We start from the raw sequence: 18934 nt of genomic DNA on the forward strand, positions 1-18934 counted from the left end.
GACCGTCTCCAGCAAACCAGGGGCACCAGGAGCAAAGCGGTCCAGCGCCAGAGCAAAGCCTCAGAGGCGAGGCACCCCCTGCCGCTTTGCTCCGTGTCCCTGGTCTGCTGGGGGGGGCGCGCGCAGCTAGTGTGCCCCCCCCCAGCAGACCAGGCTTTTGTTGTGGACCCTGGGGCAGAGCAGCTGGGGCACTGCCGGTTGGTCCCGCAGCGCCGCTCTGGGCACTACTGGACCAACCTGGCAGCACCCCAACTGCTCTGCCCCAGGCGTCCTGATTCAGCCGCTGCTGGTCAGTTTCAGCAGCGGCTGAATCAGGACTCCTGGGGCAGAGCAGATGGGGTGCTGCTGCGTTGGTCCAGTAGCGCCGAGGAGCAGTGCTACTGGAGCAACCCAGCAGCACCCCAGCTGCTCTGCCCCAGACGTCCCCAAGTCAGCCGTTGCTGAAACTGACCAGCGCTGACTACAGGAAGCCCGAGGCAGAGTTGCTCTGCCCCGGGCTTCCTGGAATCAGCTGCTGATCAGTTTCAGCAGCAGCTGACTTGGGGTTCTTAAGTTGAATCTGTATGTAAGTCAGAACTGGCGTCCAGATTCAGCCACTGTTGAAACTGATCGGTTTCAGCAGCGGCTGAATCTGGACGCCAGTTCCGACTTACATACAGATTCAACTTAAGAACAAACCTACAGTCCCTATCTTGTACGTAACCAAGGGACTGCCTGTAAAATATTACGTCAAACACAAAATGTTTCAGCGTTATCTTTATGAGAGGGGCAGGGAACTGTTTTGAGTCAGGGGTCACTGACCCACAGAAAAAAGTCAGTCGGGGCCACACGAGTGAGATGCAAAAAACACCCCACCCCACACACACTGCTCCAATGTGGTCCCAACTATGCTGGTAGGGGTAGGGGCAGGGTGCTCATGGGGGGAGGGCGGGTCTGGTCAGGAGGAGGGCACAGAGACAGCTGGGGCCAGTACCTGGGGATCCTGGGTCTCAGGAAGTGCACTGGATGCTCTTCCCCTCCCCTTCTCCAGGGACCGCCCCCACTCTAACCCAATTCAGTATCAAACTCCAGGATGGGATCTGCTGCCACAATGACAGTGCTGAAAGATGCCCCAGCATCAAGGGGGCCTTCATTGCGGGGGTTGACCTCAACTCCATAATCAACAAGCCAGCTGGTCTGAGCTGTAGTGCCAATGTAGGTAACAACTCAATGGGTGCTCTGGGGCAGGCTCCCCCAGCCCCAGCTCCATGGTGCTGCCTGCCACCCCTTCACACTGCTGCTGGAGGGGAGGCTGCAATGAAGCTGCCTCTGTCCTTGGCGCGCCCGAGCCCCCCACAGACAGAGGCTACACTCCACCTCTCATGAAGAGCCTGAGCCATGGGACACAGAGCACCCTCTGTCCATGGGGGGCCCTTCCCTGGGGGGGGGGGGGGGTTGAGATCCCCACAGACAGGGGAGGTGAAGCAGGCTCATTGTGGACAGAGGCTGCTCCGTGGGATGTGGCGCAACAGCCTCCCCTCCCCCCGCTGCTGCCACTGATAGAGGCAGCAGTGTGGGAGGAGCAGGTGGCATCACAGAGCCAGTGCTGGGAGGAATCAACTTTTAAGCACTCCTGCCCTCCACCTTACTGACTCTGATACAGAGGCAGCGGGAGGGGGGCCAGGGAAATGAATGTAGTTTCCAAGATTAGCCAATAAGCCTAGTCTTCTGGGTTAGTCTTCTTGGTTAATCATACAGATGAGTACACACTGACATCCTTAGTCATGGGATATGTTTCCTGACTCTTTTCAGTGTGGAACCAACATAACAATGGATGTAGGTGAGTGGATAAACACTAGTCATTATTCCTAGTCCTGTCATTCCATTTAATGGTTTAGTTCAGTGGTTCCCAAACTTTTCGGCATCTACCTCTCCCCACCCCCCCACCCCAAAATAGCAGCAAAACTATTTTGGGGGAGGAGGGGGGTGGGTCACCTCGCTCCCCCCCTGGAATTTCTTCATGCTCCACAGTTTGGGAACCCATGGGTCTAGATGTTCTTCAGGAAACCACAGCTGGAATGCATGCACAATAGCTGAAGCACAAAGTATGTAAAATATACAATACCAATTCACAAGTGTGCTTTCACTTGTATTGCAGAGGAAGTTAGCAATTCACATTAAAAGAAGGAAATACTACTGGTTGGCTCTGTAAAATACAGTGCTCCATGCACAAATGAAATATGGTAAGTATGAACCTTACTAGATGCATCCACATGAAAGCTATAAAAATAATCATTTTCCATTATAAAAAACTCTGAAATATTATTGTTTTAAAAAAATAAATATAAGGCCATCATATCATTGGTATATGGCTTATATTGACACTTGATTTTTTTTTCCACCTGATGTTGCAGATGACCATTTTTTTTCCAGATGGCAATATGAAATAAACTTTATGCTGGGTATTGTTTCTGTTGGGAGAAGTCTTTCCTGGCCATACTTAGTACTGTTTTTTCTCAGGAAGCTGAGAAATGTTATAATACAGTGATTAATACTGGCTGGGGAGCTGCTATTTCCTTGCCAATAAAGGGCAGAGTCTTTTTAAAAAAATATCTATTCATTTTTACCCTCCCTTTTGTTCCTTTCCCCACTCCTGATCACACATTATGAAGAGTGTGTTATTTAAAGGGACATCTAACTCTAATGTGTAATAAATGCATACAATTGCTTTTCTAGCCTGCCTTGAAGATGCTGTGATTTTTAGAAATAGAAATTCCTTTATTAATGCACAACATTCCAAATACTAAACACTCAACAAATAAAGCTAAGGCTTTAAATACATATGTATTAATTACAGCACTCATTTTAGTGATAACAGAAGAACAGATGTTTGAATGTCAGGAAACTAGAAGGTTATAGTTCAAAACAAACATGTCAGAAAATCTCAAGTGCCTAAGACTAATTTCTTTTTTTGAGATGACAAAAATACATTAGAAGACTTCACTTAGGATGAAATATTCCCTCTCAAGTCACATGTCTCAAACAGCATGTCTTATATACCCAGACCTTGCCAAAACAACTCTTGGCAGGAAGAGCAATATTTGTGAAATGTCAAGTTATAGGATCTTGCCCTAGAATGGAAAATTACTTACAACTTCAACTACGAAGTCATCACTGTGCTGCCCTAATACTGCTGCTATGAGTGTTTCAATACACTGACACACACAGACATGTCTTTTGGATTTAAAGCCTTTATAAAATACCAGGATTGCTTTCTTACTTGACTGACTGATGCAATGGAATAATCCAAACACCCCTGCAGGATGCAACTAATCTCCTTTGCATAAATACAAACTCCAAATCCCGAATTGTTCATTGACCACTAATCTAAGCTTTTGTAGTTCAGGTTAGTATTTTCTGCAGTACATGGAAAGAACTCTGAAAAATGATGCTATCTGATCTCAGACTAGAGAAGGAAGGTACAAGTTATTGCTTATGCCCTCATGCGAGATCCCTCCAAGTAAGGAAGCCATGATTTGTAGAGTTGAAAATCAACTGGCATCAGAAGCGATGAAAATCCGTGTGTTTTGTTTAAGGTAACAGATTACACATCTAATGAGTCATCAACATCTACTTGCAATAAACTACTGGCATCTTGATTACTGGCAAGAGTATAGAAATTTAGGGATGTGAGTGAGTAGTCATCTCAGCTACCATCTCAGCCCTCCTACCCCCATTGAGGGGAGGTGGGAAATGGTGAGCGTGGGGAGCCAGCTTTTAAGATGGCATCTGTGGAGCCGTCTGCCACACCACCTCCCTCACTGCTGCTTCCCACAGAGATAGCAGCGCAATCTGTGGGGAGAGGAAGCGGGAGCTGGTACTCACAGGGACTTGGCTTAAAAGTCAACTCCCTACAAATACTGGGTCCCACAGGACTGCCTCCTCACACCCATGCTGCTGTCTCTGAATCAGAGGCAGTAGTGTGGGGGAGGGGTGACAGTGGGAGTTGGAATACATGAGAAGTCGGCTTTGAAGCCAGTCCCCCCTTCATATACTCGCTCCCATCAAGCCAACTTCCCCCCCTCCCAGATACAGTGAATGGGGGAGGAGGGAGTCGGTGCTCAGCAGAGCCAGCTTAAAAGTCCCCTGAGCACTAGCTCCTGCCCCTCCTCCCACACATGAAAATGTGTATCTTGAAAATTTCAGCTGATATACCTTTGCACAACACATTATAATATCCCTAAAATGTACACATGTACTCAAATGATTAACAGCAGTAAAACAGATTTTTATATGCACTTTTATTTACATTAATTCAACCTTTCACAAAGCAAGAGTTCAAATTTAAAGCTCCTCAGCATTACCCAAGTTACAGTTTTAAATCTCTCCCTTTCTGTTGGAAATGAATAATTTCTCTCTCTTTACAGCTCTTGGTTTGTTTTTTCATCTGGCACACATACAACAGCTAAATCATTTTTGCACATTTTGACCTTAAAACTAGCTACATGATCATGTATTTCACTGACACTCTATCACTAGTGCTATCATTGGTACGATCAGTTTAACTGTGAATTCATACCAATCTCATTAAAGCCAAGCAGTGTCACTGTGCAAATTTTTTTGACCAACAGTGCCGAATACAAAAACTGAGAATTTTGATTCCTGATTTAAAATTTAAATAGCTTTTTCCCCCTATTCTCTCTGTCAAAAAACAGACTTGCCCATATTATGGTACTACTAATGAACACTGCATCACGAGGTTTTCTTTTAACATGTACCTGCACTCCCCCTAATTTGCATTTTAGAAAGAAACTATGCACCTTGTCCAGCAGCATAATCACATACTTCAAGGGAAATGTGGCGTAGTTACTGGAATATTTTAGAATGGTGCTGCTGATGGAAGGTCATATAAATCACTGAACTACAAGCATCATTCAGAACTGTCAAAGGCGGCAATTTTGGTCTGCAGAGGCTTTTCCAGCTTCCACAAACTATTTTTTGAAGAGGTGGGTGCTCACTGATATAGCAACTGAAGCCAAAACCAGTGCTTCAAGAAGGACCTTGAGTCATTGCTCCAAGTAAGATTGTATTAATATTACCACCCATCCCATCTCCTAGTTCCTCAGGACCAGACTGGTAGGGGCTCACAGACCAATAGTAAATCCCATGGAGATCGCTTTTACTGATATTTTTGTCAAAGATGGGGGAGGGCAGAATAAGGAGTAGAGGATGAAGCTGTACTATGGGATTCTGTTAACTGGCATCAGCAGCGACACCATGAGTACTCTGTGACTGAAGCACTCATGTGGAAAAACGGCACCAAACTCCCTCCTCTGGCCCTGCCTTCCATCACATGCCCAGATCCATGTTTAGCAGCACCCTTCCCACACCATCGCCCCCCACAAGAGCTTCCAAAGCACCACAAATCAGCTGATTTATGACACCGGAAGCCCAAGGAAGGAGGTGGAGGAGTTGGAATGGGGCTCATGTGGGAGAAAAAGAGGGGAAAGAGATGGGGCAGGGGTGCAGCAGGGACGGGGCTAGAACCAGCGGCTGGGACTTGCTGCCAAAATCTAGAATCCCAGGTGGCAGCATAAGGTCTGGCGCATAGGAGCTGGAACGGGGGTCTGGCAGCGGGTCCCCCATGCCAGGCACAAATTCTGAGGATGCCTATGGCACCCACTTGCAGTCTGCACTGGCCTCCCCTGGTTTAGAATCTTCTCTAGTTCAGCATGGGTCAAGCCCCCAGGGTGCCAGACTAGAGATGTTCAACCTCAGCTGAATAGTAACAAACATGGATTATGAGCTTCTGTGCAGAGCAACAGATTCAATGTGAAGAGAGGATGTTTTCTCCAGAACTTAAGGCAGTTAGAATCCCCAAGTCCATCCAGCAGAAGCTGCTCACACGAAGAATGACAGGAAATGCAAATTATCCACTATCCTTAGAGTGGGAAACTGCAGAAAATCTGTGTATGTTTTCATTTATGTCACTAAGAATAGCATAGGAGGAGAATTTTTGAAGGAGGATTTCAAAAACAGATCACCTTCAATGGGACGCTAGGGAGTAAAATTAGACACGTGAACTTGTTCTATTGCTAGTAGGTCTTTCCTCTCCTAGAGAGATCAAGTTGAAATCTCACACTTGCATTTCCCTGCCAAGAGGCTATGCAACAACATGTAAATCAAACTTTAAAAAAATCATATGGCAAAGCCAAAAGGTTACTGTTACTTGAATTGGCGCAGTCTTCTGGAGAACAGGTAGGATATAGCATGCTCTATATTAACATTTGTACATTTTTCCATTTTTTAGAAAGATAAAAAGGAAGTGGTTTCCACTCTACTGTGAGTCTATTTTAAATTTCCTGTTAACTTTTATTTGTTTTCAAACAAACAGAGGAGCTTGTATAGTATACTATTGTATAGTACATTGATTCACTGTTTCCAGTCTAACAAATTGATTCCATGTTACATTTGAGAAGCAAGATGTCATGGTAAAATGTTTGACAATTATTATATACTGCAGCATTTTAATTTTCTAGTTTGTAGATTTTAATCCAACACAGCACATTCCTGCACCCACGCTATGCAGTTACAGTAGAAGTTTCATCAGCCAAGCAAGGCTGCAGACAAAAAATATTTAATGGAGACAAAAGCTCTACAGAAATGCCAACAAGCTAAAGGGAAGGAATGCATGATAAAAAAAGAATGTGACCAGAGATAACTGGTTGAGGGCAAAATGAGCTTTGTGCAGTTTCACTCAAAAGTTAAAATGCTGATCACTACTGTACATTGCTGGTCAAAATAGATACTTTTTTTTAAAGCAACTAAAATACTTCTGTTGAACAACAGATCACTGTCAAAGCTGTTCTCCGGGGCAGAAAAAATTTAACCTTGTGGCAATTTTTGAAAAATACTTTCAATGCAGAGGGCCTTTTTATTCAATAAAAAAAGTCTAAATTTAGTATGTAGAGAAAGGTTTTAATAAGGTCACTTATTGATGTACAGATAAGAGAAGTACCTCACCCTTAATGGAATGCTCAGCATTTCCCCTCTATTTATGCTTGTGCAACATACCACGACACAAAGAAGCAGGGGACATGTTTTTCCCAGCATCAAACACAAATTTCTAGGAGGGAAGTGTAGAAATAGTAAGATAAAAGTAAACTGTTATTGTACTGTGTAAACCTCACTTCTCTCCTTCATCCTTGATCAATGTCACATCTGTCAGACTGTAAATGTGGGGCAGAGCCTGGGCCAGCGTTTAACAGGTCTGTAACCAACATGTTACGAAACTATACTTTCTAAATGTCTGCACCTTTAGAAGTGTTCCTCAGTCATGTTTTCCTAATTATATACATATCAATGATCCAGTGAAACATATTACAATTTTTTCTTCCCTCCCAAATCACAATCACAGTTGGACAATCAAGCAACATACATGTGGCCCTAAGAAACAAAATAGGATTATTTAAGGAGCAACAACTTGAAAAAACTTTTAAACAATTCAAAGAGTTAAATTTCTAGCTCCCCCCGTCAATATTTCAGCTTATATAAAACAAAGTAAAAAAACAAACAAACAGTGCTTTTTAAAAATTAAATAAAAGATGTTTCTTCCAACCCTGAAACAACTGACTTGACTAATATTGCACAGGACTTCTCTGACCTTGGAGAGGCAAGGTCAAAGGACACTTTCTGTCCCTGGGCAGCATTCAACTGCCTTTCCCAGTGACACCCTACATCCTCTTTCAGCAAAACACTGCCCAAGTCATACCTCTCCACTTCTGGAACAAGTGAAATGGTCCTGGAAACTATATCCCCCCCTTTCACTACATGATCCTGATTGATTTCAGGAACAGGTCTATATCATACACTGAATGTGAGAGGAGATCTGTGGAAAAGTATGAGATCACATAATTAAAGATTATATCATATTGCTTTTAAGCATACATGATGTGTAGACAGCCTTAATTCTAGCATTTCCTAACTTCTAAATAAAATCTCAACTGAAAAAAAAAAAAATATCGCGTAGCATCACACTGATACCTACACAGGTCCTCAACAACATCTGAATGTTTAAATTTTCCACACAGACTTTTGCTATTCCAACTCATAGCATTGGTTGGTTGGCATCCACTATGACAGGTGTCCCAAACTGTAGGGTGTGCCCCTCAGGGAAGCCTGAGGAAGGTGTGAGGGGAGCTTGCAGTGGGGCCAGAGACCTCCCCCTTCCACTTCCTGCTCTGACCCCAGCCCAGCCCCAGTCTATGCCCTGCTATGCACCCAGCCCTGCTCTGCCCTCATTTCCTGTCCCTGCCACCAGGACAATTCTGCCCCAACTCCTTCCCCATCCCCATTTCTGCCCCCAGCTCTGCCATTTTCCCATCTGCTGAGGAAGTCTTAGTGTCCATTACTGTTAAGAAGCACACCAGGAGAAGATTGGGCACCACTGCGCTATGCAGTCCAGCACTACAGGGAGATGAAATATACACTTCGACAATTGGTTTTCAGTGATATTTGCTGGCAGCAGAACACAGATAAGATTCATGAATCTTAAGTGCCACTCCAGCCTTTGGAGGGAATGTATCTGACAGACACAAACTCTTCTATCCATTTCATTCAAACATGACCTCTTCTACCCTATGCCTTTCAACATGTTCCTAGCTCTTCATCTCAGTGCCATTCTCCTCACATAGCCTGTTCCAAAATACTCCTCAGGCTTCCCACCCTAGTTCCAGTCTCACTGTACAACAAGTCTTTGTCTCATCCCCAGATTCCTCCTCCCACAATTGTTCTCCAGATATTCCTAGCCCTTATCCATCCCTTAGCTCCTTGCCCTATCATTCCCAGCTTCCCCTCTCATCTGTTTTCCCCTGCCTCCAAGTCCCAGGCCCCATTTCCCATGTTCTCCATCCTCACCAGCTCTCAATCCTGGTCTTTTCCCGTAGGTTCCTTGCACAATCTGTTTCCCAGTCCTGGTCTCCTTTCCCAACCAATCCCAGTCACTCCTAACCAATTCTCGGTCCTAATCTACTGCCTCTCCACTTCTCCCACATCCAACTCTTGTGCCCTGTGCATTCAGAACAGACAGCTTCCTCTTGTTCACTCCCTGGGCCTAGCAGAAGTGTACTGGGTTTACAAGAGAGTCAGCCTCCCTGCTTTCAGTTGTGGTGCTTACCCTGGCCCACACCAGCAACTGAATCCTGTTCAGCCTGGGAGGGAGTTATGCTCAGTATGGACAGAACCTGCAGAGAATTTAGCTGTGAAGTTCCAGCAAGTCACCATCAAGCGTGTGTGGAATGCAATTATTCTAACTTGGGCCAAGATTATTCTGATTTTTACAGAGATGGAGAAAAGCAAATCCCTGACAAAGTTAACACCACCTCCCTCCCAAATCTCTGCTTCTAAGTATGGAGGTGCTATAGTTTCTGAAAGAAAAGGTTATCAGAATTTATTATGGATTTAAGGGTTTTTTTCCTAGCCTTATTCTCAGAAATGCTTGAAACACATGGCTGGAAAGCTGAAAAAAACTGTGGCTAAGGCAGACACCTGGCTTAGAAAACGTTAGACCCAAAGATTACGTTTTGGCAAAGTTATATGTTATTGGGTTGTGGGAAGTGTCGGGTAATCTTAATAAAAGGTGGTGGTACCACCTCTATCTTAAGAAAGTACAGTTATACCAATGCAATCTAATTTTCCTCAAATTACCAATTATACTATGTGCTACCCTATCACCTTGAATGGAATTATATGGGTAACTGAGTACTTAATTTGGGGAGAACGCAGGCGCTAAGTAACACTGCAAACAAGTAAGTTCATTTTCTTGATGCATAAAGCAGGAGAGTGCCCAATTTACTTTTACAGAGCTATGTTAGTTTTGCAGGATTTACGCCAGGGGTGGGCAAGATACCTCTGCCTGCCATGCCACCAGATTCCCCCTGCTGGGATGCTCAGGCATTCAGCAGCCACTGATTTAAGCACCAAGCTACTCCATATGTGCCTCTTCTCTGGAGGAAGGGAGGCAGAGGCTGTATGTGATCTCCTCTCCACCAGGCCAATCCTCAACTCCTATTGGCCGGAAACCACCAGCCAATAGAAACTGACCCCAGCCAATCTCTCCGCTCTTATTGGCTGGAAACAACCGGCCAATAGGAGCTGAAAGACTGGTGTGGGGGAGGAGGGCAGCACAAGCCTCTCCCGCCTCCCAGAGCTGAGAGCCACATGGAGGGAGCAGCCTGCAGTTTTAAGTGGTCTGGGGCTGCAGCAGGCAGGGAGCCCAGCCTGCCTTGGGAGTGTTGCAGGGCTGCTGGCCAGGAGATGCTTAGGTAAGCACCTCCCCCCCTAGAGCTGCCTCTGGTACCCATGCCCTTCCTGAACCCCAACTCCCTCCCTCCAGGTCACCATTCAAACCCTCTGCCCCAGGTCACAACTCCCTCCCAAACCTTGTACCCTCTACTACATCCCTCCCTCAAGCCAGAATCCTCTCCTGCACTTAGACCCTCCCTCCTGTACTCTGCACCTGAATCCCCTGACCCAAGTCACTACCCCTCCTTCACCCAAACTCCCCTCAGACCTCACACTGTGTCCTGCACCCCAGTCCCTTACCCTGTGTGCTCTTCTGTACCCAGCCTCCATCCTAAACCTCACACCTCCCCCACAGAAAAGTGTAGCCCTTGATCACTTTCCAAAACCTTGTAGCGCCCCCCCCCTCCAAAAATTATTGTCCACCCCTGATTTGCACATTGGCAAAAAATAAACCAAATCACTAAGTAGCCAGATACAACAGAAGCAATTAGTGACAGATGAACATTGTTTTAAACATTGTTTTAAACATTTTCAAACATTGTTTTAAAAAATAAAAACCACCCTTTTAAATTATTTAAGAACTTGAATGTTTAAAAGCACTGCTGTTCAGTTAAGAAAGTTTTGTTTTTACTTACTCATTTTGAGTTTTAAGCCCATCTATACTGATTTAGTTAAGCTAGTGCAAACTTTTATTTAGTCATATTTATATCAACTTAAAACTGGTTGTATTGGTTAGCTTGTCCTGTAAATTTACCAGCACAATCTAAACAGATATAAACTGGACTTAATTAAAGAGCATCCACGCAGAGTTTTGCAATGATTTAATAAAGCCAAAGTTTTAAACTACTGCAACTGTGTGTCTCTGTAGGTCAGAGACTTGGCTTTTCCCCTGAAAACAAGCATTGTAATATTACTGATAATGTTATGTTACAGTAAACCTTAACTAGCTCTGGACCAAGCAAATTAAGTTAATTAATCAAACATTATTTTAGTAGGCAAACTGAAAGTAATAATGCTGGATTTCAAATCAATTTCCAAAGTATCAGTCACAAAGAACAGAAAATAGTCTTAGTTTACTTACCTCTTTTTGGCCTCTTCATATTGCCAGTTTAGTCTTACTTTGTCCACAAGTCTTGTTTTATCATTGAAGCAAAACTGTGTTGGGGCATTGAGGACCAGGAAGAGAGGGAAGGTGGAGAAACACAACATACATTAGTAACAAATACTGTAAAAAGAGCATAAATAAAATGTAGACTCCCCACCAAGCTTACCAAAAACTGTAAATGTTTCAAACAAAAATGTGTCTGCAAGAAATAGCTTGGTTTCTTAAGATACAAAATTGGATTATTAAAAAAATTACCTAAAAGTGTATTAAGTGTAAAGTTAGCCTTCTCATTAAACAGCCTCCCTGGAAATTAAAATAGTTAGTAACAATTAGTAACAAATAGTTAGTGTCAAGACCTTCCTAAGATAGACCTCAATATGTAAAGAATAGGAGGTATCAAAAGAATGTAATATTCAACTGCTTATTACAGTAGTATTCTTATTTTATTGGAAAATTCAGTGCAGCCACTGGGGTTTTTGCTCCTACATGTTGAAGCATTAGTCAGTATTTTAGTCACTGGAATTCAAGTTCTTTTTCTTGAAATTATCTAGAAATAAACAACAGATTAAATAGTTTTACTGCAATGTGCTACAGCTGCTTCCGGAATCACCAAGCTGCAATTCTTAGTGACATGAAGTTAGCTCTCATTTGCAAACTCTCAGGCAATATGCTCCCTCACAAGCAGCTTCAGTTCCTTTCCCCACCCAGAGACATATAGTTTAATATAACTTCTTTGGGTCCCCATACCCACCAAATCACTGAGCTTCCAGTCCTGTGGCATCCAACATGCTAGCCACATGAGGTTATTTGACCAGTTGAGATGGCAATTCTATATAGCAGTAGCCACTATAGCTTCAGAACTGGCTGGACACCTCAGGTAACACAATATGCCAATTTCCCCCTCACAAACACTAGCTGCTACTAATTCTCCAGATTTTTCCAATTCAGGAGTACACGGATTATCCTTATATGCAATTATATATTTATAGTTTCTAACCTAATCTATACCATACAGTCTTCAAAATATACTGAAGTTTGTTGTCTTAGATGTTACTCAGTGTGCATTCTGAAGCTGAGAACATGGCTATTATCCTTCTGGTAAATTGTGGTTCTGCAATCTGACCCACCATCAGTTTCAACAAATGACTTTCCACTTGCACCACAGGATTCTCACTTTGGATTATGTGAGAAAAGGTTAGAGCAAGTTCAGTTCTCTTAAACTCTACACCAGTGGTCTCCAACCTTTTTACACCCAAGATCACTTTTTAAAATGACAGACCAAGCCAAGATCTACCGCCCCGCCCGTTCCTTGAAGCCCCGCCCTCTCTATTCTCCTCCTCTCCATCACTTGCTATCCCCAATCCTTATACTGCTCCTTTTTTTAAAAGGTTTTTCCAACATTTGGAAGAGGTTTTTCAACATTTGGAAGTGGTGCTCAGCCAGGGTGCACCACGTTCCATGTGGGCTGGTGCAGAGGAGAAGCTGCCTGGCCAGCTGGCTGTGGCCTTCAGCCCAGCGGAGGCTGAACCGCGCTCCAGCTGATCGGGCGGCTTCCTCTCTGCGCCTGCCCACGTGGAGCTTGGTGCACCCTGACTGAGCGCCATGGCCAGCTGGCCGGGAAGCCACTTCTCTGCTCCCGCCCGGCTGCCCTGCGCTCAGCCTGGGAAGCTTGCTCTAGCACAGCTGGAGCTAGACGCAGCCTCCCTGGACTGAGCGCAGGGCAGCCGGGAAGAAAAGTGGCTGCCCGGCCAGCTGGCCATGGTGCTCAGCCAGGGTGCACCAAGCTCCACGTGGGCAGGCGCAGAGGAGAAGCCGCCAATCAGATGGAGCGCAGGGCAGCCTCTTTCAGCTGACAGCCACAGTCAGCTGGCTGGGGTGTTTCAGCCCTCCCGACCTCCCAGCTCCCACCATTCCTCGCAGCTACTCACCTGTGGTGTTGCTCGGTGAGTAGCTGCTCCTCAAATGAGGAAATCTAATGTAAATGTACTGCGCAGGCGCGCAGTTCAGAGGGGGCTCAAGAGCTACTCTTAGAGCCCCTGAGATCTACCGGTAGCTCACGATCTACTGGTTGGTGACCATGGCTCTACACAGACCACAATTATATGTTGTATTTCCCTTTCTACTCAGCTCTGTCAATACTTACTGAAGAATTTTAACTAACCAATAATAGAAATGGGTGAAATGGATGAGAGTGAAAACAGACCAAAGAACAATACATGCTATACAATACTTAAAAAAAAAAAGCTGGCTAACTTAAAGCTCTTGAATCATAACAAGCTCTGTATCTGAAATAACATTCCAATTCTAATTCTATCTAATTCTACCTGTGAATGGGCTCTTACAACTCCACTTCAACTGTCCTCAGAAGCAGATGCTTGCTTTTTGCCCATGAAAAGCTCCTTCAAATGACTGAAGTAACAGTAAAAGGTAATCTCTAACAGGTATACATATGACAGATTAATTTAAATGGGCTGTTTAAGTGTGATGTTCATCTACTTTTTTTTAATGTGTTTTAAAGAAGGGCTTAAAGGAAATGCTAGCAAAAATTGACAGACCAGATCAAGAAGATAGTGGGTTCTTAATAAAATATATTAGAGCCTTAATTTAAATTGTAAATTTCACTTCAACTTAGAGGAAAGAGGTAGAGATCAACTTGGACCTTGAATCGTTTAATCCATATAAAAAGAGACAATAACTGAAGTAAAGAAACATAACAGCTCAGAGGTCTTAAGGCAAATGTCAAACTGGGCACTTAAAACCTTTTTCCCCCCCTCCAGCATGGCTGTAAAAGATTGATGCTTAGTGCAAACAGCTGACAACAATGGCACAACAAAAACAGCAAAACCATAGACTGGGAGGCTTGTGAACATTCCATCATTCAGAATCTACTCTGCCATCTGCACATTGGTCATAGTGAAGGTAAGAATCCTTCAGCTCAGATTGATCAAATGGAGGAACAAATTCTCCTGTAAACACATTTCTCAAAGGCCTTTTGCATGTTTGAGGATCAGAATCACAAAACACAGAACTAGTGAACACTAGCTGCATACACTATTAATCCAAAATGGATCTTTGTTAAAAACAGAAAAAAAAAATCCAATATTTTCTTCTGAGCATCCATTCCATCGCAGCTAAAACATTTTTGAATTAAAATGGAAAACGAACTACATATGTAAGCGACTATTCGAGTAGTCGACTACCCGATAAACTTAGGTTAAGAAGAGGTAACTTTCCTCGTAACTGTAGTTCTTCAAGATGTGTTGCTCATGTCCATTCTGATCAGGTGTACGCGCGCCACGTGCACGGATTCCGGAGCTTTTTTTTTCCCCTTAGCAGTATCCATAGGGCCAGCAGGAAGCCCCCTGGAGTGGCGCTGGTATAGTGGTGCATATATACCCCTGCTGGCCCTCCCACCCCTCAGTTCCTTCTTGCCAGCTCCTTCCGACACGGGGAGGTGGGTGGGATGCAGAATGGACATGAGCAACACATCTCGAAGAACTACAGTTACGAGGTAAGTAACCTCTTCTTCTTCGAGTGCTTGCTCATGTCCATTCTGATTAGGTGAGTCCCTAGCCGTGTCCCCCCTCTGGAGGCGGGGTGGGAAGGTGACTAACTATTATTTTATTATTCTGCAGAACACAGAACTGCCGTCCTGACGGCAGCATCCTCCCTGGCCAGCTGCGTGATTGCATAATGCTCTGCAAAGGTGTGCACCGATGACCAGGTAGCTGCCCTGCAGATCTCCAAGATTGGCACGCAGGCCAGGAACGCCGCCGACGCTGCCTGGGCTCTAGTGGAATGTGCTGTTATGCGTGGCAGTGGTCTACCCGCGCCCTTATAGCACAGTCGAATGCAGGAAGTAATCCACGAGGATATACGCTGCACCGAGACTGGCTGACCACACATCCTTTCAGCCACTGAAATAAACAATTGAGTTGACTTACGAAACTCTCGTGTCCTATCTATATAAAAAGCCAACGCCCTCCTAACGTCCAGGCAGTGCAGAGCCTGTTCCCTGGGTGACGCATGTGGCTTGGGGTAAAACACTGTCAGGTAAATATCTTGGGACATGTGGAAGTGCGAGACCACCTTGGGAAGAAACCCCAGGTGTGGATGCAACCTCACCTTATCTTTAAAAAACACCGTGTAAGGTGGTTCTGAGGTGAGAGCCCTAAGCTCTGACACCTGCCTGGCCGAGGTAATGGCCACGAGGAAAGCTACCTTATAGGACAGATGTATCAAAGAGCATGAAGCCAGGGGCTCGAATAGGGGCTTCATAAGGGCAGTCAGGACCAGGTTAAGGTCCCAAGCCGGTACCGGAGGTCTCTCATATGGCATCATCCTGTCGACTCCCTTTAGAAATCTTTTAACCAAGGGATTGGCAAAGATAGACCTTTGACCCCCCCACCCCCACCCCCGGCGTGGAAGGCTGCTATGGCCGCCAAGTACACCCTTAGGGAGGCTGTGGCCAGGCCCTATTTCCGCAGGTGGAGGAGGAATTCCAGGACAGTCGGAACCGCCCCTTCACCTGGAGCGAGCGTCCTGCCCTCCAGCCAGGAAGTAAACCTCTTCCACTTAGCCTCGTAAAGGGCTCTAGTGGACGGCTTTCTGCTTTCTAAGAGGACCTCCTGGACTGCTCTGGAGCAGGCTCGCTCCATCACTGAGAGCCACTGAGGAGCCATGCTGCTAGGTGGAGAGATGGAAGGCTCGGGTGGAGAGCCACCCCGGCCTCGCAGCTCTGAGTGATTAGGTCTGGCACTAGGGGTAGCCTGAGCGGGCCCTCCACAGCCAGATCCAGCAAGGTGGTGAACCAGTACTGTCGAGGCCATACTGGCGCTATCAGGATGATCCGAGCCCTGAACCTCTGCACTCTGAGGAGTGTGTCGTGGATCAGAGGGAACGGGGGGAAGACATAGAGTAAGCCCCTGGGCCAGCTGACCTGCAGTGCATCTCCCCGAGAGCCCAGACCGTGCCCCATGTACGAACAGAACTCCCTGCCACTTGGCGTTGCTCAGAGTTGCAAACAGGTCCAGGCGGGGAAACCCCCACCTTTGGAAGACCTCGTGAAGTACATCTCACCTTAGCACCCACTCGGTGCGCCTGGATCGAACGGCTGAGCCTGTCCACTAGCCCGTTCCTGGTTCCCGGAAGGTGAGATGCCTCCAGGAAAATACCGTGGGCTATACACAGTTCCCATAGATCTAGGGCTTCCCAGCACAGGGGAGAGGAACGCACCCCACCCTGCTTGTTGATATAGAACATGGCCGTAGTGTTGTCTGTCAGCACCGCCACCACTCTGTTCTGTAGGTGGGGAAGGAACGCCCTGCAGGCCAACCTGACCGCCCGCAGCTCCTTGATATTTATATGGAGGTGAGCCTCCTCTATTGACCACGTACCTTGCCTCCTGAGGTTTCCCAGGTGAGCGCCCCATCCCACGTCCGAAGCGTCCGTGACCAGCTGTACTGATGGGGACGGCTTGGTGAATTGGACCCCCGCACACACCGTGCCCTCGTCCTTCCACCAGTCCAGGGAACGAAGAATGTCCTGAGGGATAGTCACTACCGCGTCTAGCGGCGACCTCAAGGGGTTGTGCGCTACCTTGAGCCACCCCTGCAACGGGCGCATGCGTAGCCTGGCGTGTTGGACCACATAAGTGCCCGCCGCCATGTGGCCTAAGAGCCTCAAGCAGGTCCTCGCCGTCGTAGTCGGGAACTCCTGCAGCCCCACTACCAGAGAGCGAATGGTCATAAATCTGTCTCTCGGTAGGGACGCCTTGCCCAAAGGCAAGTCCAGATGGGCCCCCACTAAGTCTATGACTTGCATGGGCTCTAGCAGTGATTTGGCCTCGTTTATGAGGAGGCCGAGACCCTCGAACAAAACCCTGGCCCTTGAGACATGACCCAACACTTATTCTCGAGACTTGCCCCTTATGAGCCAGTTGTCCAGGTATGGGAACACTTGGACCCTGTGCCGCCGCAGAAACGCGGCTACCACCGTCATACATATGGTAAAAACTCTCTGGGCTGTACACAGTCCAAAAGGGAGGACCGTAAACTGGAAGTGGTCCTGTCCCACCGTGAACTGAAGGAATTTTCTGTGACTTGGAAAAATTGAAATGTGGAAGTACGCATCCTTTAAATCGAGAGCAGCATACCAGTCCCCCTTTCTGAGCGATGGGATGATGCAGGCTACCGTCACCATCCTGAACTTTGTCTTCCTTATAAAGGTGTTCAGGTTTCGGAGGTCTAGTATGGGACGCATGCCCCCTTTCGCCTTGGGTACTAGGAAATAGCGGGAGTAGAAACCCTTTCCCCTTACGTCTGGGTGCACCCTTTCTATGGCCCCTAGCATCAACAGGTTGGACACCTCCTGCCGAAGGAGTGTCTCGTGAGAGGGGTCCCTGAAAAGGGAAGGGGCAGGGGGATGGGAGGCAGGGTAGGAAAGGAAGGGGATAGTATATCCCTGCTTCACCAGGTCTAGGACCCAACGGTCCGACGTGATCTTTAACCATTCCTGGTAAAAGAGGGAAAGACTGTCCCCAAAGGGCAGACAGATAGGTGCTACTGATACTCTGCTCTTTGGCATAGCTTCAAAATGAGGGCTTAGTTTGGTGACCAGGTGACGGACCTGAGCCTCTCTCGGGAGTCTGACCGAGGGCCCCTACGCCTGCCTCTGAAGAGGTCAGGGCGGCTATTGTTGCGGCCTCTCCTGCGACCCCTATCGTTGTTTTGCCCCTTTCTAGGGTAGGGTCTAGTCTGGAAAGAGCGCCTCTGAGGTGCTGGGGTATGTATCCCTAGCGACTTCAGGGTTGCCCTTGAGTCCTTCAAGCTATGCAGCTTGGAATCAGTCTGCTCTGAAAACAAGGCCGGCCCCTCAAAGGGCAGATCCTGAATGGTGGTCTGCACCTCGGGCGGGATGCCAGACACCTGCAGCCAGGCACTACGCCTCATAACAACCCCTGTGGCCATAGTGCGGGCTGCTGAATCAGCTGTGTCCAAGGCTGCCTGGAGAGAGGTACGTGCCACAGCTTGTCCCTCTTCCGTCAGGGCCCCGAATTCCTGGAGGGATTCGGGAGGAAGCTGGCTGGCAAATTTCTGCATAGACGCCCATGTATTAAAAGCATAACGCCCCAGCATCAGTTGCTGGTTAGCTATACGTAGCTGGAGGCCCCCCGTGGCATAGGCCTTCCGGCCAAGTAGGTCCAATCTCCTAGGCTCCTTCGCCTTCTTCCCAGTGGCCTGAACCACTATGGATCCCGGAGCCGGGTGGGTAAAAAGATGCTCGTGCCCCTCCTGGGGTACATAGTACCTTCTCTCGACCCCCTTCTGGGTCGGTGCAATAGAAGCCGGCGTCTGCCACAGAGTTTTAGACAGCTTGTCCACCGTTTTATTCAGTGGGAGCGCCACTCGACCAGGGCCCGCTGCCGCTATGATGTCCACCATAGGATCTAAGTCCTCGTGAACCTCCTCATGCTGGACTGCAAGATTGACCACCAGCCTTCAGAGCAGCTCCTGGTGCGCCCTGGAGTCCATAGAAAGGGGGCTTGGG

The 18934-nt window shown here is 46.8% G+C and overlaps 1 protein-coding gene and 1 long non-coding RNA gene across 7 annotated transcripts in view; one reads left to right on the top strand and one right to left on the bottom strand.

Annotated features, from left to right (window-relative positions):
* The window catches only part of WWC3 (WWC family member 3), a 216659-nt gene that overhangs the window by 89270 nt on the left and 108455 nt on the right, over positions 1 to 18934 (bottom strand). For all 6 annotated transcript variants that reach the window (XR_012898891.1, XM_075915061.1, XM_075915044.1 and 3 more), the window contains exon 8: positions 11363 to 11436. Coding sequence is in view for 5 of the 6 variants with exons in the window: in XM_075915061.1 (XP_075771176.1) it covers positions 11363 to 11436 (74 nt within the window). In the remaining variant the exon portion in view is untranslated. The remainder of the gene's footprint in view (positions 1 to 11362; positions 11437 to 18934) is intronic.
* LOC142823765 (uncharacterized) lies at positions 6143 to 15320 on the top strand. The gene is made up of 3 exons (XR_012898897.1): positions 6143 to 6237; positions 14164 to 14305; positions 15022 to 15320. It is a non-coding gene; the product is annotated as an uncharacterized LOC142823765 (long non-coding RNA).

The sequence above is a fragment of the Pelodiscus sinensis genome, chromosome 1 (genome assembly GCF_049634645.1).
Source record: "Pelodiscus sinensis isolate JC-2024 chromosome 1, ASM4963464v1, whole genome shotgun sequence".
Taxonomy (NCBI): Eukaryota; Metazoa; Chordata; order Testudines; family Trionychidae; genus Pelodiscus; species Pelodiscus sinensis.